General features: G+C 42.3%; 1 protein-coding gene across 8 annotated transcripts; it reads right to left on the reverse strand.

Moving 5' to 3' along the window:
• Positions 1-52: 52 nt before the first annotated feature.
• Positions 53-24,349, reverse strand: LOC112261614 (serine protease 27). Of its 8 annotated transcripts, XR_006084552.1 has the most exons (11): positions 24,219-24,338; positions 19,143-19,163; positions 18,942-19,018; positions 18,544-18,812; positions 18,197-18,342; positions 17,553-17,976; positions 10,561-10,738; positions 4,820-5,076; positions 2,729-2,777; positions 1,239-1,336; positions 1,033-1,143 (listed from the first exon to the last, which is right to left on the reverse strand). XR_006084552.1 is itself a non-coding variant. In XM_024437074.2 (10 exons), exons 1-10 carry the CDS (start codon positions 24,283-24,285, stop codon positions 832-834), a joined length of 1,701 nt encoding a protein of 566 aa, XP_024292842.1. In that variant the 5' UTR covers positions 24,286-24,349; the 3' UTR covers positions 53-831. The 8 variants fall into 8 exon arrangements, 6 of the variants coding, with proteins under 6 accessions (XP_024292842.1, XP_024292841.1, XP_024292844.1 ...); XM_024437074.2 differs by lacking the exon at positions 2,729-2,777 and having other exon boundaries at positions 53-1,143; positions 18,544-18,664; positions 24,219-24,349; XM_024437073.2 differs by lacking the exon at positions 2,729-2,777 and having other exon boundaries at positions 53-1,143; positions 24,219-24,349.
• Between the last annotated feature and the right edge of the window lie 223 nt (positions 24,350-24,572).

A 24,572-nucleotide genomic window follows, 5' to 3' on the forward strand; every position in this document is an offset into this window, starting at 1 on the left:
TTTTAATATTATATGACTTATTTCCTTATGTAAGACTAAATGCTGGTTGTAATTTGTTTTGATGCAGATTTGTATTTATTTACTAACCAGATAGTGTCTGATCAAGAAATATTCCATAGAATTTTTGAAAAATAACATCAGTAAAAGGTATTTCTATTCTGATTTCAAATGTTCAACACTTATCAAAGACAATGCTCTCTTTCCTCATCTTCATTAAAAAGTTGTGGGAATGGCAGTTGTTTGGGAGAAAGCATAGATTTTTGTATAAGAAGCATATTTTCACAGGTTATTTCTTGAAATGTGACATACAATAGCAATCAGTCAAGGGGCTGTTTCTCAGCTTTCAAAATGCCTAATCATGGTTTTACACCAGCAAAGTATACCCATTAATATATGCAGAGGTCTTGATCCTGCAAGAAATGGAACATTTCGCTCAGGCTAGAAAGGGTCAACTCTGGCAACATTATTATGTTCCATTGTTTTACATGGTATCTGGATATTGTCATGTTACAATGTTACACATACCCAGACAGTTAACAGAAAATCTGGCATATTGCGTCTCAAACAGCAATGCTGTAAGTGTCATAACAAAATAGTATCCAGAAAATGCTACTGATACAAAAACATTGACAGCAAAAATAGTAAAAAGACAAAGGAAGTTGGAAACATTCATCATTCAAATGACTGGAAATTGAGGCTCCCTGAGTTCAAAACTAGAATCCTGGCTTTGACACACTACCAGTCACTGACAAAAATGGATTAATTCCTCAAAAAATATATACTTTTGGTTGGAAGTTAGAGAGGACTTGTCAATGGTAGCCATGGAGTTTCCTAGTACCAACCCAACAGTAGGACAGAGGAGAGGGAGAAGAGGAGGAGAGAGGAGTGGGCCAGGGAAGCTCCACTGCTGCCACCAGCTGAGGTGGCAGGGGATAGGAAGGTTCCCAAATTGGCAGTCAGGAAGTTTTGGAAGTGGGAGGTTTTGGTGAAGACTTGGATAGGGGAGGTGCGGGGATCCCTGCTCCAACGTGCTTTGTTGGTGTTGTTATTGCTAGTGGTGTTGCTGCTGCTGTCGACAGTCAACACAGCAGTCTGGAACCATGAGTTGCCATGCTTACACATCAAAGGACCACCGGCATTACCCTGTGGGTGGAAGTACACTAGGTTTAATATGGTTATAATGTTATGTGCTTATAACAACATGTTGCAAGCTAAATAGTATGACATATGTTCTAAACCTGCAGTAGTGTCACAGCTCCGGTGCAAATGTTGTCCGTAGACGAAACATTCACACATTCCACCACAGAGGTCTGGAACTCCTGCAGAACTTCCTCAGCTAAGGACAAAGAGAGATGGGTTTATTACTTATCATACCCACCCCCACGGTCCTGTCCGGAAACAATACCGACACTGTAAAACATTTCCTGTCAAATGAACAGAAAGCAATTGGCAAGAAAGGTACTATAATTTATTTTACAGCTACTGTAATTCATTTAACGGTACCAAAAATGTTACTTAAATCTAATTTACAGTACCAAGTCAGTTACTAATTTACAGTATCAATTATAATTACTGCATATTACCCAGTGTTTTCATTTTGGTCATTTAGTGGCGCTCTTTAATCGGTGCAATATATATATCACAGTCATAACATGTAAACGTTTCTATAACCATTACTGAAAATGTTGTTGTAGTTAAGGATATACTGGTCTTTAAAATAATTGTAATTACAACAAGATATCTTATGATGATATCTCTGGATAGTACCAATACATTACTGAGATTCACGGTAACTTGATGCCAGCTCCCTGTAAATTACTAAAACGTCAAAGCAATAAAAAACACAGTATAATACTGTGAGGAACTGTAGGAAAATCATTTTTACAGTATTTTACTGTAATTACAAGGGATTAGAGTAAGTAGATTGGCTGCTAGGCATTTGTATATTACAGCATATTAAATGAGGCCCAGAGGCCTAAACAAAAGGCTTCCAAACTGGCTGTGATTACAGGGCAACAGATCAAATGGACATGGTTAAATATTCAACCATTAAAGGTTTAAGATCTGCTGTCACTGATCTGTCCTCAATATACCTTTAAATTGTTCGGGAACTACTACCACATATCACTTAAATTAGTACAGGACTCTCACTAATGGGTGAAACAATTATAGCCACTTACAAGGCACGCCTTAAAATATGTTCATGAGACAGTGATTCATTCCCTTCCAGCAATGAATAATAATGTATTACCTTTGTAAAGCGCATTTCATTATACAGAATAATCTCAAATCGCCTTCAAATAAAAAACAAAATGACAGGGCAACTGGTACAAAGAACCCAGCTGACGCTACAAGGGACAAGGACACCAAGGAGCACAGCTACCAACAGAATGACCTTCCTAAACAGTCTTTGGGGCCCTTTCAAAGGAGCTGTGGTGCCTTCAGGTGGTCCAGGAGGGTATTTTAGAGGCTCGGGATGGTTGAGCTGAAAGCCCGATTTATTTATTTTTTTTCCCCCCCAAGGAGCAGAGCTTGGTCCTGGGGGCGTGGAGGAGCAGGCCATCGCTTGACCTGAGGGTGCGGGTGGGGTTATGGTATTTGAGATAAGGAGTGGGATATCCATGACTACGCTAGAAAGTCAGCAAGAGGGTTTTAAAATTAAATCCGTAGTGAGACGGGGAGCCGGCTCAGATATGCCAGGATGGGGGTGATGTTTCTTCACTCTCACCAGGATCCTGACAGTGCTGTTCTGGATGTAGTGGGGCTTTTGGAGACTCCTGCCAGGGATCACAATGAAGAGTGTGTTACAGTAGTTCAGGCTTGAGGAGATAAAGGCATGGATGAGACATATGCATCAGACTGACTTGGGGTAGTTTTTACATACAGCTGGGTGTCATCAGCATAGCAGTGGAATGAGATTCCATTCCGGCTAATGACATGACCATGTACAGGATGAGCAGCATGGGTCCAAGAATAGATCCTTGTGGGACACCGCAAGTGACGTGGAGGGTCCAAGACCTGGATGCAACGCACCATCACTACCAGTGTGCTGCATTAAATATACAGCAATACAGTAATTTGTTGAATTGTATTGAAAAACTGCAATTGCTAATAGTGAATCCAGTGATATTACAGCATATGACCTTACAGTTTATTAGGTACACCACCCCCTTCACAAATGTTTTGCTCCTTCAGACAGTGAATCACATGGCCGTGGCTTGCTATTTAAAGAAGGCAGAGGCAGTGCTACTGTTCAATTCAACGTTAGAATGGGCAAAACGAATGACTTAAGCGACTTTGAGCATGGTATGATCGTCGATGCCAGGTGCACCAGTTCCAATATATCAGAACTGGCCGGCCTCCTTGGCTTTTCACACACGACAGTGTCTAGGGTTCATCAAGAATAGGGTAACAAAACAAAAAACATCCAGTCAGCGGCAGTACTGTCGGTGAAAACAGCTTGTGGATGAGAGGTCGAATGAGAATGGCAAGAATCGTGTAAGCTAACAGGCAGGCCACAAACAGGCATAAAATGGCGCAGTACAACAGTAATGTGCAGAACGGCATCTCAGAATGCACAATGCGTCTGTCCTTGTCACGGATGGGCGATTCCAGCAGACGACCATACTGGGTTTCACTCCTATCAGCTAAAAACAAGAAGAAGCGGCTCCAGTAGGCACCTGATCACCAACACTGGACAACTGAGTGCATTGCCTGGTCTGACAAATCCCAGTTCCTGTTGCGTCATGCTGATGGGAGAGTCAGGATTTGGCGTAAGCAGCATAAGTTCATGGCCACATCCTGCCTGGTGTCAACATTACGGGCTGATGGCTCTGGTGTGGGGAATGTTATTTCCTGGCACGTTTGGTTCCTTGACGCCAATTGAGCAACGTTTGAACTCCCCACCTTGTAGAATCCATTCCCCAAATAATTCAGGCTGTTCTGGAGGCAAATAGGGGTCTGACCCGGTACTAGATTGGTGTACCTAATAAACACAAAACACTATATTTGGTGTTTTATGTCACTTGCACTTTATGCCTTAACAAAGGCTTCTGTGCTGACAGTAACTACAGGCCAAAACAGATCAAAAGGACATGGCTAGCCATTCAACTATTAAAAGGTTTGAGACTTGCTGCCACTGATTTGTCCCCTATATAAATGAAATTGTGAGGGGACCACTAAGACATACAGTTAAATTAGTTCAGGATTCACCCTAATGGGTGCAACAAATAACAAACAAGACACGCCTAAAAATATGTTAGTCAGAAACACAATACCATCCACCCACTATTGTTCAAAAGGTTTTTGGCGCTCCAAAAATGATGTATGGTTCAGGATTCTGAATTACAGTAAATAACTGTCCATTTTCAGAACAAGATTTGTAAAATTCCTAAAATGGAGTATATTACTGTATTCTGTATACAGCATTCTCACTCACAGGTGCAACAAATATTACCTCTTACAATGCACGCCTTCAATATATTTATGAGCCAAAAACACTTTCCCTGCCCACAACATTTTCCCACAATGCACGATAATTACTGTGTATTATTCTACAGTGTTTTACTGTTGAAATTACAGAAACGTCTTACAGTGCAGCCAGCTCCTACCCTAGGCATTTGTGTAGATCTGAGAGGCCTGGATAGCTTATAAGCAATATGGTGAAAATCTCACCTATCCTATCAGAAGACAGGTGGACCTACTACCATTGCTTACCCAATTATTTCAGATCTACACAAATGCCTTGGTGCTATAGGGTTTGTTTCTGAACAGGGAACATTTCTCACTAACACACAAAGACAGTAGTCCTTCCACTCACCGCCACCCTGACCTGTTGCCCAGCCAGCTACCCAACACGGAGTCCCTGTGCTGAAGGTTCTGGTTCCCTTGTCCACACAGATAGGCTGGATGTAGTCAGACAATGTGGGTTGGCTGGCCAGTCGGAGGATGGCCACGTTGTTGCCTGTCACATTGCTCATGGTGATGTTGATGACGTTCTGGGTTACCTCGTGGGGATTGGAGCCGCTCTGCTTCAGACGACCCAGAATCACGGTCCACTCAGAAGCGTTGGCCTGGCTGGAGAAATAATGAGTTGCATCTCTGTTTAGTGATGTCCTGTGATCATTGGCGGTCAGTGCCCTTTAAAATGAGGGAGGGCTATTTTCTTTTCATGAGCATGGCCTTATTTTTCTATTACAGCATAGTGGATGACTCATTCATATTCCATTCACCCAGTTCAATGTAACAATGCTAGGTTTAGGCTACTACAGTTGAAGTCAGAAGATGACACACTTAGGTTGGAGTCATTAAAACTCGTTTTTCAACCACTCCACAAATTTCTTGTTAACAAACTATAGTTTTGGCAAGTTGGTTAGGACATCTACATTGCATGACAAGACATTTTTCCAACAATTGTTTACAGACAGATTATTACACTATCACAATTCCAGTGGTTCAGAAGTTTACATACGTTAAGTTGACTGTGCCTTTAAACAGCTTGGAAAATTCCAGAAAATTATGTCATGGCTTTAGAAGCTTCTGATAAGCTAATTGACATAATTTGAAGTGTACCTGTGGATGAATTTAAAGGTCTACCTTCAAACTCAGTGCCTCTTTGCTTGACATCATGGGAAAATAAAAATAAATCAGCCAAGACTTCAGAAAAAAGATTGTAGACCTCCACAAGTCTGTTTCATCCTTGGGAGCCATTTCCAAACACCTGAAGGTACCACGTACATCTGTACAAACAATAGTAAGCAAGTATAAAAAACCTTGGGACCACCCAGCCCGTCATACCGCTCAGGAAGAAGACGCGTTCTGTCTCCTAGAGATGAACGTACTTTGGTGCGAAAACTGAAAATCAATCCCAGAAAAGCAAAGGACCTTGTGAAGATGCTGGAGGAAACAGGTACAAAAGTATCTATATACACAGTAAAAAGAGTCATATATCGACATAATCTGAAAGGCCGCTCAGCAAGGAAGAAGCCACTGCTCCAAAACCACCATAAAAAAGTCAGACTACGTTTTGCAACTGCACATGGGGACAAAGATCATACTTTTTGGAGAAATGTCCTCTGGTCTGATGAAACAAAAATAGAACTGTTTGGCCATAATGACCATCGTTATGTTTGGAGGAAAAAGGGGGAGGCTTGCAAGCCGAAGAACATCATCCCAACCATGAAGCACGGAGATGGCCGCATCATGTTGTGGGAGTGCTTTGCTGCAGGAGGGACTGGTGCACTTCAGAAAATAGATGGCATCATGAGAAGGAAAATTATGTGGATATATTGAAGCAACATCTCAAGACATCAGTCAGGAAGTTAAAGCTTGGTCACAAATGGGTCTTCCAAATGGACAATGACCCCAAGCATACTTCCAAAGTTGTGGCAAAATGGCTTATGGACAACAAAGTCAAGAGATTGGAGTGGCCATCACAAAGCCCTGACTTCAATCCTATAGAAAATTTGTGGGCAGAACTGAAAAAGCATGTGCGAGCAAGGAGGCCTACAAGCCTGACTCCGTTACATCAGCTCTGTCAGGAGGTATGGGCCAAAATTCACCCAACTTGTTGTGGAAGGCTACCAGAAATGTTTGACCCAAGTTAAACAATTTAAAATCAATGCTACCAAATACTAATTGAGTGTATGTAAACTTCTGACCCACAGGGAATGCGATGAAAGAAATAAAAGCTGAAATCTCTTATTTCACATTCTTAAAATAAAGTGGTGATCCTAACTGACCTAAGACAGGGAATTGTGAAAAACTGAGTTTAAATGTATTTGGCTAGAGTATATGCAAACTTGCGACTTCAACTGCACATGATACTGGAATTTTCCCTATACCCATCATGAGGTTGCTACAACCTAGTTCATGAATGAAAGTTTACAACTTAGGTGCACACAGGTCGAGAGACAATTTGAGGTGACAGACAGTGACATTCAATACCGCCTTTCACACACTTACCTGCACCTAGCTGATATTCGGTGCAATCATTAAAACCTGTTATGGCTAGACGTGGTGCTAGCGACCCACCTCAACAACATCTGGTGAAATTGCAGAGTGCGAAATTCAAATGGCAGATAGTCATATTTAATATTCATGAAAATACAAGTGTCATACATCAGAAAAAAAGCTTAACTTCTTGTTAATCCAGCCGCTGTGTCAGATTTCAAAAAGGCTTTACGGCGAAAGCACACCATGCGATGATCTGAGGACAGTGCCCCGCACACAAAAGCATTAAAAACATTTTTCAACCAGGCTGGTGCGCCACGAAAGTCAGAAATAGCGATAAAATAAATGCCTTACCTTTGAAGATGATCTTCTGTTGGCTCTCCAAAAGGTCCCAGCTACATCACAAATGGTCCCTTTGTTCGCGAAAGTCCTTCCCAAAAGTCTATCCCCAAAAACTCAGTTTAGCTGGCGCGTTTCATTCAAAATGAGGGAGGGCTATCCACCGGTTTCCCTCCTTCAAAATGCATACAAAATTAATCACAAAAGTTATCAATAAACTTCTCCAAACAAGTCAAACAACATTTATAATCAAACCCCAGGTACCCTAATACGCTTTTTTTCTGGATTTTTTGTTGTTGTTATTCCATCTCTCACTGTTCAAATAAACCTACCATTAAAATTATAGACTGATAATTTCTTTGTCAGTGGGCAAACATACAAAATCAGCAGGGGATCAAATACTTTTTTCCCTCACTGTATGCATATCTGAGTAACAGTTTACTGTGGGCACGCTTTTCATCCAGACGTCAAAATACTGCCCCCTAGTCCAAAGAGGTTCCAACAGTTGCAGACAAGAGTTTACAAGCCAAAACTCTACACACAGCCTACTTCGTTGTCACCATATTAGCTAAAGTAACGTCATAGTTAATAGAACTAATGCGTTCGTATAGCTGCTACTATCACACAGTGAAGTTAGTAAGCAGTTACACCGACCGGCCCCGGTGACAATAAATTAGTAATACCAAAAGCTTACCTTGACTTGGAAGAGTTCCAGTGTTGTGTTGGATAGTCATAGCTAGCTAGCTAACGTAGCATCCCTCTGTTTGAGCAGGGTGTTTCAGTAGGCTAAACTAGCTAGCTGAATTTGCTAGCTAAGTAAGTGAAACTCTCTTGCTTCTCCTTCATTTAAGAATAAATTCATTTGTTAAAATAACTGTTCAACTATTGCCTTTCTCTGAGTTAACTACTCACCACATTTTATACACTGCAGTGCTAGCAAACTGTAGATTATGGTTGCAGTGCTAGATTAATTATCTGATCCTTTGATTGGGTGGACAACATGGCAGATCATGATAACTTCCGGAGGGTGTCCTCCAGCCTGTCATAATTACTGTGTATATCCGTGGAAGGGGGTGAGAACGTGACGTGATTATATTTAGTATAGATTCATCTAAAAATTAAACAACTTTAATGTTTTACAATTTACATTTTTATGAAATTTACTGATGAGGATGGTCCTCCCCTCCCTTCTCTGTGGAGCCTCCACTGCCTGTGACAGACTAGCGTCCTGTCCAAGGGGTGTACATCAAGCGGCCTCACCCTGCTACTTTAGTGAGGGATACTAAACTCTTCATGCCAATTGTCTGATTAAATGTTTATTTACTGCTTATGTAATATGAATGGGTTATGTATGTGTTATGCCCTAGGTAGGCACCCTTCATACTCAACTCTTCATTCATGTTATCATCATTTGACATAATTCATTATTGTACTAAGTTGATATTTTCTTTGTCTTGAAGTTGACGTAATTATTAATTCAAGGGAAATTCAGACATGAATTAGTCTTGTGCTGATCTAATTTAAATTAAAGCTGCACAATATTTAAAGGGATTTGTTTGAGATAAACAGAAAAACGAATTGAACCAAAACTTTTTAATTGAATTACATTTATTCAGTGCGAACAAGGGAGCCACACCAGCAGAGCTCACTACCCACCTGCACAATTATGTGGACACCTGCTCGTCGAACATCTTGTTAAAAAAATCATGGGCATTAACATGGAGTTGGTCCCCCCCTTTGCTGCTATAACAGCCTCCACTCTTCTGTTAAGCCTTTCCACTAGATGTGAACATTGCTGTGGGGACTTGCTACCATTCAGCAACAAGGGCATTATTGAGGTTGAGCACTAATGTTGGGTGATTAGGCCTGGCTCGCAGTCGGCTTTCCAATTCATCCCAAAGCTGTTCAATGGGGTTGAGGTCAGGTCTCTGTGCAGGCCAGTCAAGTTCTTCCACACAGATCTTGACAAACCATTTCTGTATGGAACTCGCTTTGTGCACGGGGGCATTGTCATGCTGAAACAGGAAAAGGCCTTGCCCAAACTGTTGTCACACAGTTGGAAGCACAGAATCTCCTTGAAAGTAATTTTATGCTGTAGCTTTAAGATTTTCCCTTCAGGCCTAGCCGAACCATGAAACACAGCCCAAGACCATTATTCCTCCACCAAACTTAACAGTTGGCACTATGCATTCAGGCAGGTAGCGTTCTCCTGGCATCATTTAGCTTTACACCACTCCAGCCAACGCTTGGCATTGCGCGTGGTGATCTTAGGCTTGTGTGCGGCTGCTCGGCCATGGAAACCCATTTCTTGTCACTCCCGACGAACAGTTATTGTGCTGATGTTGCTTCCAGAAGCAGTTTGAAACTTGGTAGTGAGTGTCGCAACTGAGGACAGATAATCTTTATGCGCTTCAGCAGTTGGAGGTCCCGTTCTGGGAGCTTGTGTGTCCTACCACTTCGCGGCTGAGCTGTTGTTGCTCCTTGACATTTCACAATAACAGCACTTACAGTTCTAGCAAGGTATAAATGTTATGAACTGACTTGTTGGAAAGGTGGCATCCTATGACGGTGCCACGTTGAAAGTCACTGAGCTCTTCAGTACAGGTCATTCTACTGTATGGATATTGCATTGCTGTGTGCTCTGTTATACACGTGTCAGTCGAATCCTCATACTTTTGGCCATGTAGTGTAAGTCTGAATACCAACTACTGAGAAGTGCTTAAATCAAAACACGTAAAAAGTCATAGATATCCTAAGTCTGAATGGGCCACTAAATTCCTTGTGAAGGTAGCAAAATGTTAAACTGTCGAGCTGATTAGGATGGTAAAACAGTAGTGTGGAAGAGATGTTGGCTGGTGGCTCCCCCCTCTGGTACACTAGAGTAACTACTACAGTAAGTGCCTGTTGAGCCCATGGAGTCACCCAGACACTGGTTGACATGATGATGACACCATAACCATGCTTTCTGAAGCCAAGGTTGTGTGAAACATGTGTGTTGTTTATAGACAGCTACCCCTCCTAGAATTTTCAGTAGCACAATGATTGTACAAATGTCATACGTATTAATCTTGGTTAACCTTTGCATTAGGGTTGAAAAGGAAACTTTTCTATGCGTCACTAGCTGTTAATGTAATGGCACTGTAAAAAAAATATCATAATCCAATCAAAATGTAGGTTCTATGACTAGATTTCCTTAGAATCAAGTAAGGAGTGACATTTCAATCCAGCTACTAACTCTCCCACTTTGACATACAGGTAGAGTTAACGTACCTAGAAAAGCAGCTGGCATCACTCATGACAGAGTCTACCGCCACTAAAGTGCCCCCGCAGACGTGCGCTCCGTTAGTCTGTATGCTGGCTATCCAGGGCCACAAACCTGCTGTCGCCAACGAGCTTCCGCCACCAACATGGGAGTTCAAAGAGGAGCTAGCGCTGCCACACACCACAGCTGCAGAGGGAGGGAGAGACAGAAACATTTGAGAGACAAATAAAAGGGAATAATTCAGTAGTCAGATATGTTACAAAAGTAAAGATTCACGTTAAGTTGTAGCCATAAGCACAAGTTAGTCTATACAGTGCATTCGGAAAGTATTCAGACCCCTTGACCTTTTCCATGTTATGTTACAGCCTTATTTCAAAATTGATTAAATACATGTTTTTCCCTCAGCAATCTACACACAATACCCCATAATGACAAAGTGAAAACAGGTTTTCAAAAAACAGAAACACTTCATTTACATAAGTATTCAGACCCTTTGCTATGAGACTCAAAATAGAGCTCAAGTGCATCCTGTTTCCAATGATCATCCTTGAGATGTTTCTACAACTTGATTGGAGCCAACTTGTGGTAAATTCAATTGATTGGACAAGATTTGGAAAGGTACACACCAGTCTATATTCGGTCACAACTTGCAGACTTGTTTTCGAGTTGCTGTGCGTTTTTTTTTTGCCAACAAAACCTATTTTACTACCTGACAACTTTACGGTTTTTACTTTTTAACTCCGGACGCTTTATCTGGACACGATTCGTCAGGACCTCCAACAGCCGAAGCTAAGTAGTAACATTAACATGATGCCTTCTAATTGCAGACGCTGTACTCGCCTTACGGCGAGGATAGCTGTGCTACAAGCCCAGCTTCAGACGCAATCGTTAGGCAAGGGTAATTTCAGTGTAGGAAAGGATGAAATAGCGTCTGTACCACCAGTAAGTACAGATAGTAGTATAAATCCCCTGGCACAGTCCCCGCAGCCGGACAACTTTCTCACGGTTTCTGGAAGGAAATGCTGTAGGAATGCTCAACCGGTGTCGCTTATTCAGCCGACAGAAACTTTCAACCGGTTTTCCCCATTAAGCAGCGAGTCGGAGTCAGAGGCCGAGTCTTCTCTGGTCTCTACTCCTCTCGTTACGGGGTCTGAGACGCCAAAGCTTCCCACCATTAGCTCTGACAAATTGAAAACTCTAGTCATTGGCGACTCCATTACCCGCAGTATTAGACTTAAAACGAATCATCCAGCGATCATACACTGTTTACCAGGGGGCAGGGCTACCGACGTTAAGGCTAATCTGAAGATGGTGCTGGCTAAAGCTAAAACTGGCGAGTATAGAGATATTGTTATCCACGTCGGCACCAACGATGTTAGGATGAAACAGTCAGAGATCACCAAGCGCAACATAGCTTCTGCGTGTAAATCAGCTAGAAAGATGTGTCGGCATCGAGTAATTGTCTCTGGCCCCCTCCCAGTTAGGGGGAGTGATGAGCTCTACAGCAGAGTCTCACAACTCAATCGCTGGTTGAAAACTATTTTCTGCCCGTCCCAAAAGTTAGAATTTATAGATAATTGGCCCTCTTTCTGGGACTCACCCACAAACAGGACCAAGCCTGACCTGCTGAGGAGTGACGGACTCCATCCTAGCTGGAGGGGTGCTCTCATCTTATCTACCAACATAGACAGGGCTCTAACTCCTCTAGCTCCACAATGAAATAGGGTGCAGGCCAGGCAGCAGGCTGTTAGCCAGCCTGCCAGCTTAGTGGAGTCTGCCACTAGCACAGTCAGTGTAGTCAGCTCAGCTATCACCATTGAGACCGTGTCTGTGCCTCGACCTAGGTTGGTCAAAACTAAACATGGCGGTGTTCGCCTTAGCAATCTCACTAGGATAAAGACCATCTCCATTCCTGTCATTATTGAAAGAGATCATGATACCTCACATCTCAAAATAGGGCTACTTAATGTTAGATCCCTTACTTCAAAGGCAATTATAGTCAATGAACTAATCACTGACCATAATCTTGATGTGATTGGCCTGACTGAAACATGGCTTAAGCCTGATGAATTTACTGTGTTAAATGAGGCCTCACCTCCTGGCTACACTAGTGAACATATCCCCCGTGCATCCCGCAAAGGCGGAGGTGTTGCTAACATTTACGATAGCAAAATTCAATTTACAAAAAAAAGAAGACGTTTTCGTCTTTTGAGCTTCTAGTCATGAAATCTATGCAGCCTACTCAATCCCTTTTTATAGCTACTGTTTACAGGCCTCCTGGGCCATATACAGCATTCCTCACTGAGTTCCCTGAATTCCTATCGGACCTTGTAGTCATAGCAGATAATATTCTAATCTTTGGTGACTTTAATATTCACATGGAAAAGTCCACAGACCCACTCCAAAAGGCTTTCGGAGCCATCATCGACTCAGTGGGTTTTGTCCAACATGTCTCTGGACCCACTCACTGTCACAGTCATACGCTGGACCTAGTTTTGTCCCATGGAATAAATGTTGTGGATCTTAATGTTTTTCCTCATAATCCTGGACTATCGGACCACTATTTTATTACGTTTGCAATTGCAACAAATAATCTGCTCAGACCCCAACCAAGGAACATCAAAAGTCGTGCTATAAATTCACAGACAACACAAAGATTCCTTGATGTCCTTCCAGATTCCCTCTGTCTACCCAAGGACGCCAGAGGACAAAAATCAGTTAACCACCTAACTGAGGAACTCAATTTAACCTTGCGCAATACCCTAGATGCAGTTGCACCCCTAAAAACTAAAAACATTTCTCATAAGAAAGTAGCTCCCTGGTACACAGAAAATACCCGAGCTCTGAAGCAAGCTTCCAGAAAATTGGAACGGAAATGGCGCCACACCAAACTGGAAGTCTTCCGACTAGCTTGGAAAGACAGTACCGTGCAGTACCGTAGAGCCCTTATTGCTGCTCGATCATCCTATTTTTCTAACTTAATTGAGGAAAATAAGAACAATCCGAAATTCCTTTTTGATACTGTCGCAAAGCTAACTAAAAAGCAGCATTCCCCAAGAGAGGATGACTTTCACTTTAGCAGTGATAAATTCATGAACTTCTTTGAGGAAAAGATTATGATTATTAGAAAGCAAATTACGGACTCCTCTTTAAATCTGCGTATTCCTTCAAAGCTCAGTTGTCCTGAGTCTGCACAACTCTCCCAGGATCTAGGATCAAGAGAGACGCTCAAGTGTTTTAGTACATATATCTCTTGACACAATGATGAAAATAATCATGGCCTCTAAACCTTCAAGCTGCATACTGGACCCTATTCCCACTAAACTACTGAAAGAGCTGCTTCCTGTGCTTGGCCCTCCTATGTTGAACATAATAAACGGCTCTCTATCTACCGGATGTGTACCAAACTCACTAAAAGTGGCAGTAATAAAGCCTCTCTTGAAAAAGCCAAACCTTGACCCAGAAAATATAAAAAACTATAGGCCTATATCGAATCTTCCATTCCTCTCAAAAATTTTAGAAAAGGCTGTTGCGCAGCAACTTACTGCCTTCCTGAAGACAAACAATGTATACGAAATGCTTCAGTCTGGTTTTAGACCCCATCATAGCACTGAGACGGCACTTGTGAAGGTGGTAAATGACATTTTAATGGCATCGGACCGAGGCTCTGCATCTGTCCTCGTGCTCCTAGACCTCCTCGTGCTGCTTTTGATACCATCGATCACCACATTCTTTTGGAGAGATTGGAAACCCAAATTGGTCTACACAGACAAGTTCTGGCCAGGTTTAGATCTTATCTGTCGGAAAGATATCAGTTTGTCTCTGTGAATGGTTTGTCCTCTGACAAATCAACTGTAAATTTTGGTGTTCCTCAAGGTTCTGTTTTGGGACCACTATTGTTTTCACTATATATTTTACCTCTTGGGGATGTTATTCGAAAACATAATGTTAACTTTCACTGCTATGCGGATGACACACAGCTGCACATTTCAATGAAACATGGTGAAGCCCCAAAATTGCCCTTGCTAGAAGCATGTGTTTCAGACATAAGGAAGTGGATGGCTGCAAACTTTCTACTTTTAAACTCAGACAAAACAGAGATGCTTGTTCTAGGTCCCAAGAAACAAAGAGATCTTCTGTTGAATCTGACAATTAATCTTAATGGTTGTACAGTCGTCTCAAATAAAACTGTGAAGGACCTCGGCGTTACTCTGGACCCTGATCTCTCTTTTGAAGAACATATCAAGACCATTTCAAGGACAGCTTTTTTCCATCTACGTAACATTGCAAAAATCAGAAACTTTCTGTCCAAAAATGATGCAGAAAAATTAATCCATGCTTTTGTCACTTCTAGGTTAGACTACTGCAATGCTCTACTTTCCGGCTACCCGGATAAAGCACTAAATAAACTTCAGTTAGTACTAAATACGGCTGCTCGAATTCTGACTAGAACCAAAGAATTTGATCATATTACTCCAGTGCTAGCCTCTCTACACTGGCTTCCTGTCAAAGCAAGGGCTGATTTCAAGGTTTTACTGCTAACCTACAAAGCATTACATGGGCTTGCTCCTACCTATCTCTCTGATTTGGTCCTGCCGTACATACCTACACGTACGCTACGGTCACAAGACGCAGGCCTCCTAATTGTCCCTAGAATTTCTAAGCAAACAGCTGGAGGCAGGGCTTTCTCCTATAGAGCTCCATTTTTATGGAACGGTCTGCCTACCCAAACTCGGTCTCAACCTTTAAGTCCTTACTGAAGACTTATCTCTTCAGTGGGTCATATGATTGAGTGTAGTCTGGCCCAGGAGTGGGAAGGTGAACGGAAAGGCTCTGGAGCAACGAACCGCCCTTGCTGTCTCTGCCTGGCCGGTTCCCCTCTTCCCACTGGGATTCTCTGCCTCTAACCCTATTACAGGGGCTGAGTCACTGGCTTACTGGGGCTCTCTCTTGCCGTCCCTGGAAGGGGTGCGTCACCTGAGTGGGTTGATTCACTGATGTGGTCATCCTGTCTGGGATGGCGCCCCCCTTGGGTTGTGCCATGGCGGAGTTCTTTGTGGGCTATACTCAGCCTTGTCTCAGGATGGTAAGTTGGTGGTTGAAGATATCCCTCTAGTGGTGTGGGGGCTGTGCTTTGGCAAAGTGGGTGGGGTTATATCCTTCCTGTTTGGCCCTGTCTGGGGGTGTCCTCGGATGGGGCCACAGTGTCTCCTGACCCCTCCTGTCTCAGCCTCCAGTATTTATGCTGCAGTAGTTAATGTGTCGGGGGGCTAGGGTCAGTTTGTTATATCTGGAGTACCTCTCCTGTCCTATTCGGTGTCCTGTGTGAATCTAAGTGTGCGTTCTCTAATTCTCTCTCTCTCTCTCTCTCTCTCAGGACCTCTCTCTCTCTCTCTCAGGACCTGAGCCCTAGGACCATGCCCCAGGACTACCTGACATGATGACTCCTTGCTGTCCACCTGGCCGTGCTGCTGCTCCAGTTTCAACTGTTCTGCCTTATTATTATACGACCATGCTGGTCATTTATGAACATTTGAACATCTTGGTCATGTTCTGTTATAATCTCCACCCGGCACAGCCAGAAGAGGACTGGCCACCCCACATAGCCTGGTTCCTCTCTAGGTTTCTTCCTAGGTTTTGGCCTTTCTAGGGAGTTTTTCCTAGCCACCGTGCTTCTACACCTGCATTGCTTGCTGTTTGGGGTTTTAGGCTGGGTTTCTGTACAGCACTTTGAGATATCAGCTGATGTACGAAGGGCTATATAAATAAATTTGATTTGATTATATAAGGTCCCACAGTTGACAGTGCATGTAAGAGCAAAAAACCAAGCCATGAGGTCGAAGGAATTGTCCGTATAGCTCTGAGACAGGATTGTGTCGAGGCACAGATCTGGGGATGGGTACCAAAACATTTCAGCAGCATTGAAGGTCCCCAAGAACACACTGGCCTCCATCGTTCTTAAATGGAAGAAGTTTGGAACCACCAATACTCTTCCTAGAGCCGACTGCCTGGACAAATTGAGCTATCTGGGGAGAAGGGCCTTGGTCAGGGAGGTGACCAAGAACCGGATTGTCACACTGACAGAGCTCCAGAGTTCCTCTGTGGAACGGGAGAAACTTCCAGAAGGACAACCATCTCTGCAGCACTCCATCAATCAGGCCTTTATGGTAGAGTGGCCAGACAGAAGCCACTCCTTAGTAAAGGGCATATGACAGCCCTCTTGGAGTTTGCCAAAAGGCACCTAAAGACTTTCAGATCATGAGAAACAAGATTCTCTGCTCTGATGAAACCAAGGTTGAACTCTTTGGCCTGAATGCCAAGCATCATGTCTGGAGGAATCCTGGCACCATCCCTACGGTGAAGCATGGTGGTGGCAGCATCATGCTGTGGGGATGTTTTTCAGCGGCAAGGACTGGGAGACATGGAGGGAAAGATGAACGGAGCAAGGTACAGAAAGATCCTTGAGGAAAACCTGCTCCAGAACGCTCAGGACCTCAGACTGGGACTAAGGTTCACCTTCCAACAGAACAATGACCCTAAGCACACAGCCAAGACAACGCAGGAGTGGCTTCGGGACAAGACTCTGAATGCCCTTGAGTGACCCAGCCGAGCCCGGACTTGAACCTGATCGAACATCTCTGGAGAGACCTAAAAATAGCAGCAACGTTCCCCATCCAACCTGACAGAGCTTGAGAGGATCTGCAAAGAATGGGAGAAACTTCCCAAATACAGGTGTGCAAACCTTGTACCGTCATAACAAAAAAAGACTCAAGGCTGTAATTGCTGCCAAAGGTGCTTCAAAGTACTACGGGTCTGAATACTTATGTAAATATGATATTTCCGTTTTTTATTTAAAAATGTCCAAAAACCTGTTTTTGCTTTGTCATTATGGGGTTGATTGAGGGGAAAAAATTATATTTTAGAATAAGGCTGTAACGTAACAAAATGTGGAAAATGTCAAGGGGTCTGAATACTTTCCGAAGGCACTGTAGGTATGTACATGCGGTTGTAGGGGCAGTTGTGGTGGTAGTGGTGGTAGTGGTTGTTGTAGGGGCAGTTGTAGTGTTTGTTGTAGTGGCGGTTGTAGGTGCGGTTGTAGTGGTTGTTGTAGGGGCAGTTGTAGGGGTGGTTGTAGGGGCGGTTGTAGTGGTGGTTGTAGTGGTGGTTGTAGTGGTAGTGGTGGTTGTAGGGGCTGAAAGACCAGTACAGAAGACACTGAGGTCAGAGTCAGTCCCACTGGAGGAGAAGGTGACAAAGCCAGGCTGGTCACTGCTGATCTGGCTGTTGATCCAGGTCTGGTACTGGGACACTCTGGTGTACACTCCTGGGAATTTTGCCAGGGCACAACCTTTGCCGAAACTCACAACACCAGACTGGATCCAGCGAGTACCCTGATTGGTTACCATCGGACCTCCGGAGTCCCCCTATGCATAGACAGATTTACAGTGTCACTGAGATTGCATTTTCACAGGATTATTGAAACCGTCAGTTTCCCAGATGAAGCACAGTTTCAGATGAGGAACCATTTACAATGTGAACATGCTTTTTAGACTAGGATTAGGTATAACCTGTGTCCGGGGAATCGGAACAATATGTAATTGACCCACAATGTAATAAACAAAAAGGATAACCAAGAGATTTTACCTGACAGGAATCCTTTCCTCCTGCTGCTAGACCAGCACAGATCATGTTGTCTGTGATTGAACCTACTCCATAGTTAAAGTTACACAGCCTGTTTCCCACTACTGGCACCTCCACCTCCTGTAGGGTCTTTGGTGAGGGCAGGGACACTGAGGAGATGGGAAACACATTCAGACAAGTAAAGTTAGTACAACATGATTTGAAATGCATTACTTGATCGATTCATTTTGAAGGTTTATTTGAGGAAAATGTATTTTGTTACAATTGATCACTCCTATTATATTACAAATATATTTTACATATTGACTATCGCCAATGCATTAGTTTGAATCTCTCCCATCAGATCTCACCTCCACTGCGGATGGTGCCCCAGCCAGTGACCCAGCTAGTAGTGCCGGCATGAAAAGAGCTGCCTGGTGCAGCTAGGCAGACTGGCCGGATGTAGTTGGTAAAAGTCACAGGGGAGGAGAGCTTGAGAAGACACATGTCGTTGTCATTAGTACTTCTGGTGTAGTTGGGGTGGGACATGATCTGAGTGACCCCGCGGTCCACCTCATTGGGGTTAGAGCCCTTCTGGTTCTGACGACCAACGTAGACCACCAAATTTGATGTACTGGGGCTGAGATAATATATATATATATATATAAAAAGATAACAGAAATGCTGTAAAAGGAGGCTCAATTGAGTTATGATTAGGTTTGGTGTAAGAGTTAAATGTTAGGATTCTAGCAATCCTGCAATTCCTCACCTGGAGAAGCCATGGCCAACTCCCTGCAAGAGCATCCTGACCCCCCACAATCCTAGTGTTGAGAGGGGTTCCGCATACTAACAGAGACACATATGGATGAAGGTTTACGAAATGGAGCACACAAAGGAAGTGAAGAGATTGAAACCTCACTAGTTAGTGAATAGGTGCATGGTAATGTCATTCAATGAGAAAAATACTCACCATCCAACTGAGAGTGAGACCCTAAAAACAGGAGAGGAGAAAAACAGTTGAACAGTTTGGTTTTGGCACACTGTGGGAAAACACGTAACTTAACTCTTTGCACCCTACTGATTTTACAATAGCAACCACATAAGGAATTAGAATAATTGAACAGGATCTCTATGGTAGTAACATAGAGTCTTAGAGCACAGCCAGCAAGCCAGTCAATCAATTAGTCAGTGTATTTAGTGTTGCTCCATAGTTTCCATGTGAGCGAACTTTGTATGCTGGATGCTTGTCATGAGTCTGTGGATTGTTTGACAAAACACAATCTGTCAAAACTAATTTAATCACTGGGTATGTTACCGAACATTACTGTACACTTAACATTATCCCGAATGTGCGTTTGTAACGGAATACACCGTGAGTCGGGAAGCAGGTGCAGATGTGCGTAATAATAAGTCAATGCAGAAGAACATATGAGAAGCGAGATTCTCTGGTCTGATGAAACTAAGATTGAATTGTTTGGCCTGAATGCCAAGCGTCATGTCTGGAGGAAACCTGGCACCATCTCTACGGTGAAGCATGGTGGTGGCAGCATCATACTGTGGGGATGTTTTTCAGCGGCAGGGATTGGAAGACTTGTCAGGATCGAGGGAAAGATGAACGGAGCAGAAAGATCCTTGATGAAAACCTGCTCCGGAGGGCTCAGGACCCCAGCCTGAAGCGAAGGTTAACCTTCCAACAGGACAGCAACTCTAAGCACACAGCCAAGACAACGCAGGAGTGGCTTCGGGACAAGTCTTTGAATGTCCTTGAATTGCCCAGCCACAGCCCGTAATTGAACCCGATCAAACATCTCTGGAGAGACCTGAAAATAGCTGTGCAGTGACCCTCCCCATCCAACCTGACAGAGTTTGCGAGGATCTGCAGAGAAGAATGGGTGAAACTCCCCAAATACAGGTGTGCCCAGCTTAAAGGTGCATCAAAAAGGACTGAGTAAAGGGTCTGAATAGTTATGTAAATGTGATATTTCAGTTTTGTTTTTTAATACACTTGCAAAAAATATATACAAATAATGTTTTTGCTTAGTCATCATGGGGTATTATGTGAAGATTGATGAGGGAAAAAACAATGTAATCAATTTTAGAATAAGGCTGTAACGTAACAAAATGTGGAAAAAGTCAAAGGGTCTGTGTACGAATGCACTGTATATACATTTTAGGAGGATAAATATATATTTTTTAAAAGTGGTGTTAATGTTATGGTTAACTTTGTGCCAAACTGTCCATTCAGGTTTTTCGTCTGGAAAATTTTCATCCAAACAAAACAATAACAAGAATTTTAAAAATCACAATCATCCAACAAAGGAAGCGTTGTGGTCACAACAGAGTCATCGTGGCTGTAGGACTATATCGGGATTTCACCGAAAAGAATACAAAGAAGGTAACCCAAATTGCCCTTCTATTGCCTCTAATGTTTTGAATCTTCCCAAGTGGCTTCCTCTCCTGGGATCTGAAAGACCTGGACAATGTGAAAGCAAGCCTGAATAACACTTCCAACTACTCTGTCTTATCATACCAGTGCAACTAAAGGAGAACAGACCAGGTGAGGGATCCACTGGACTGCTGATATTGGCAACCAGAACCGTGAGAGACTAGTGGACTACTGATAAGCACACTAGTTCTGTGTGCTCTGTGGGTGTGTCTGGCTTGCTGGCTTCACATTCAGTCCCCACCCACTAAATTAAAATCGGGTCATGATTTTTTTTAAATAAATGCAAACAACACACAAAGAGGCAAATAACAATCGACAAATCAGACTTCTCTATTGCAAAATTATACATTTCTACAAATTCATTGCATGAAATATTGCATTACATAATGAACATATCAAATATTGTATTCCATCCAACTGTTGTGTGTGAGGACAAACATTTTGATTTGAGGCACAACTTTCCTGTCGACAACAATTTTGATACACTTTGGAACCTCATTTTCCTCCCTGTACGACATTACATTGATTACATTGGTGACTCAAGCTAACTGTTTCCAGTAAGATGGAATTGTCAGCTGAAGGTGAAACATTTCCTTGACGTGTTGAAAAGCCATTCTATGGTCTTGCTCAACTCTCCATACGCTTCAAAGGGAATGTTGCATGCACACAAACACACACACACACATCAGTGATAGGCCTAATTAATTAAAGGTGCCTTTTTCACATCAGTTCCAGTGGCACAAACAGGAAGAAGTGTCCATCATTTTACAGGTGAACTGGCTTTACAGCTGTATTAGATCTAAGAACTAACCACCGTCATACAGGCCACATATGTGGTGCAATTGTCAATATACATATATGTATTTTTTTTAGAATGTACAGTTGAAGTCAGAAGTTTACATACACTTAGGTTGGAGTCATATACTCGTTTTTCAACCACTCCAAAAATGTCTTGTTAACAAACTATAGTTTTGGCAAGTCAGTTAGGACATCTACTTTGTGCATGACACAAGACATTTTTCCAAAAATGGTTTACAGACAGATTATTTCACTCATAATTCACTGTATCACAATTCCAGTGGGTCAGAAGATTACAAACACTAAGTTAACTGTGCCTTTAAACAGCTTGGAAAATTCCAGAAATTGATGTCATGGCTTTAGAAGCTTCTGATAGGCTAATTGACATCATTTGAGTCAATTGGAGATCTACCTGTGGATGTATTTCAAAGCCTACCTTCAAATTCAGTGCCTCTTTGCTTGATATCATGGGAAAATCAAAAGAAATCAGCCAAGACCTCAGAATTCTTTTTTGTAGACCTCCATAATTATGGTTCATCCTTGGGAGCAATTTCCAAACGCTTGAAGGTACCATGTTCATCTGTACAAACAATATTAAAACTGCACATGAGAACAAAGATTGTACTTTTTGGAGAAATGTCCTCTGGTCTGATGAAACAAAAATAGAACTGTTTGGCCATATTGACCATCATTATGTTTGGAGGAAAAAGGGGGACGCTTGCAAGCCAAAGAACACCATTCCAACCGTGAAGCACGGAGGTGGCAGCATCATGTTGTGGGGGTGCTTTGCTGCAGGAGGGACTGGTGCACTTCAGAAAATAGATGGCATCATGAGAAGGAAGATTATGTGGATATATTGAAGCAACATCTCAAGACATCAGTCAGGAAGCTAAAGCTTGGTCGCAAATGGGTCTTCCAAATGGACCCAAATGACCCCAAGCATGCTTCCAAAGTTGTGGCAAAATGGCTTCAGGACAACAAAGTCAAGGTATTGGAGTGGCCTTCACAAACCCTGACCTCAATTCTATAGAACATTTGTGGGCAGAACTGAAAAAGCGTGTACAAGCAAGGAGGCCTACAAACCTGACTCAGTTACACCAGCTCTGTCAGGAGGAATGGGCCAAAATTCACCCAACTTATTGTGGGAAGCTTGTGGAAGGCTACCCAAAATGTTTGACCCAAGTTAAACAATTTAAAGGCAATGCTACCAAATACTAATTGAGTGTGTGTAAACTTCTGACAAACGTCTGACCCACTGGGAATGTGATGAAAGAAATAAAAGCTGAAATAAATCATTCTCTCTACTATTATTCTGACATTTAACATTCTTAAAATAAAGTGGTGATCCTGACCTAAGACAGGGCATTTTTACAAGGCTTCAATGTCAGGAATTGTGAAAAACTGAGTTTAAATGTATTTGGCTAAGGTGTATGTAAACTTCCAACTTCAACTGTAGGTGTCTCTACTTGACAGTGCTTTAGCTTTTTTTTTCTTAGGCTGTTCTAAAATGCAAATTCTCATGCAAAATACAGCGTGCATTTGTCTGGCTGGCTGGGAGAATCTTAGTTTGTATAAAGGTATACATGTAAAGGAACATTGCCTGTGGTCTTTTTTATTTCAGGGATTGCGTATCTCCTTTATGCCATCATCAGTTGTCATGACACCCTATAATCAAAGTGAGGTTTCATGCAGACCCTTTTCCTTTCCTTTCTTTCTCTCTCTCATAAACATTTTACTTAGCGTCAGATTGTAGTTTAATGAGTCTCATTACTTAAATGAGGAATGCTTTTAAAATGTTTTACTGGAGGTCTTTTGGGGGTTTTTTCAACCTTTTTTTTATCCAAGAAGTCCCATTGAAGTCAGTCTTCTTTTACGAGGAAGACCTGGCCAAGTTACTCTGTTACTCACTGGTTTGTATTTTTTTCTGTCCCTAACTTAAGTTCCTTGTACGATTCAACTTTCATCTCATTAAATATCTAATTCTGTCCCTTTTAACTGCTTTGAAAGATGACTTCAGCTGGTCCACTTCAACACTATACACACTGAACCTTTTGCAGTGTTCTTCAGTCATGTTCAATACCATTTCTGTTGTGTTGCTATGATGCTCATTTTAGACAAATGTAAACGTTCTGCCTCATTGCACGCACTGCAGCACCCTCAAGGCCCAAAACAGTCTAACAGGTCTCTCTCCTGTGTCATAAGGCACATGACATTGTATTGACTTTGACTGTTTTTTTTGGCTATGCTCACCACCATCACCATTCCATAACCTGACCAACTCCTTAAAGGGATAGTGCAAGATTTTACCAAGCGTCAGATTAACTCATGGATACCGTTTTTATGTCTCTGCAGTTTGAAAGAAGTTGTAGGTCGTTTTGCAAGCCACTAGGTTAGCACAATGACTGGAAGTCTACAGGTAGGGGAGAGTGGGGTAAATTGAGCCAAAGGGGTAAGTTCAGCTACCCTTGTTTCTAAAAGTCTGTGGAGGAAGAAACCACATGGAAAAAGTGGTAAGCAAGTTAGGTAAAAAGAAAATTGATTTTCAACAAGTCAAATTAATTTGTGTTCGAGATTACATACATTCCAATTATTTCCAGGGATACACAACTACCTGATATATAAGTAGATATCGTTTTTTAGAAAGAATAGGCCTATTATTTTTTCCATGATGGAGTGATGCTGAACAGCTAGCATGGTCTCCCCTACAACTAGCATAATCACACTATCCCTTTAACTCCAGAGTCACCTGTAGAACTGTCCATAGACGTAAAGCAGTGGAATAATGGGAATCGTGTCTCTTACCTTTTGAAAGGAATGCAACTAGTAGATTCATCAAACAGAGTGCTTTGTAGACTTCCATTGTTTCCATGCCCACCACAAAAGCCTGTTCTGTTTAGTGTTTATACTTTTGTACTCATCCCTGCCTTCACTCCTCCCCTATATATATATATCTCTCTCTATAAAGTACTAGTCAAACGTTTGGACACACCTACTCATTCCAGGTTTTTTGCAATGTTTTTTACATTGTAGAATAGTGAAGACAACAAAACTATGAAATAACACATATGGAATCATGTAGTAACCATTTTTTTTCAACAAATCAAAATATATTTGAGATTGTTCAAAGTAGCCACCATTTGCCTTGATGACAGCTTT

This window comes from Oncorhynchus tshawytscha, linkage group LG11 (assembly GCF_018296145.1).
Source record: "Oncorhynchus tshawytscha isolate Ot180627B linkage group LG11, Otsh_v2.0, whole genome shotgun sequence".
Lineage (NCBI taxonomy): Eukaryota > Metazoa > Chordata > Actinopteri > Salmoniformes > Salmonidae > Oncorhynchus > Oncorhynchus tshawytscha.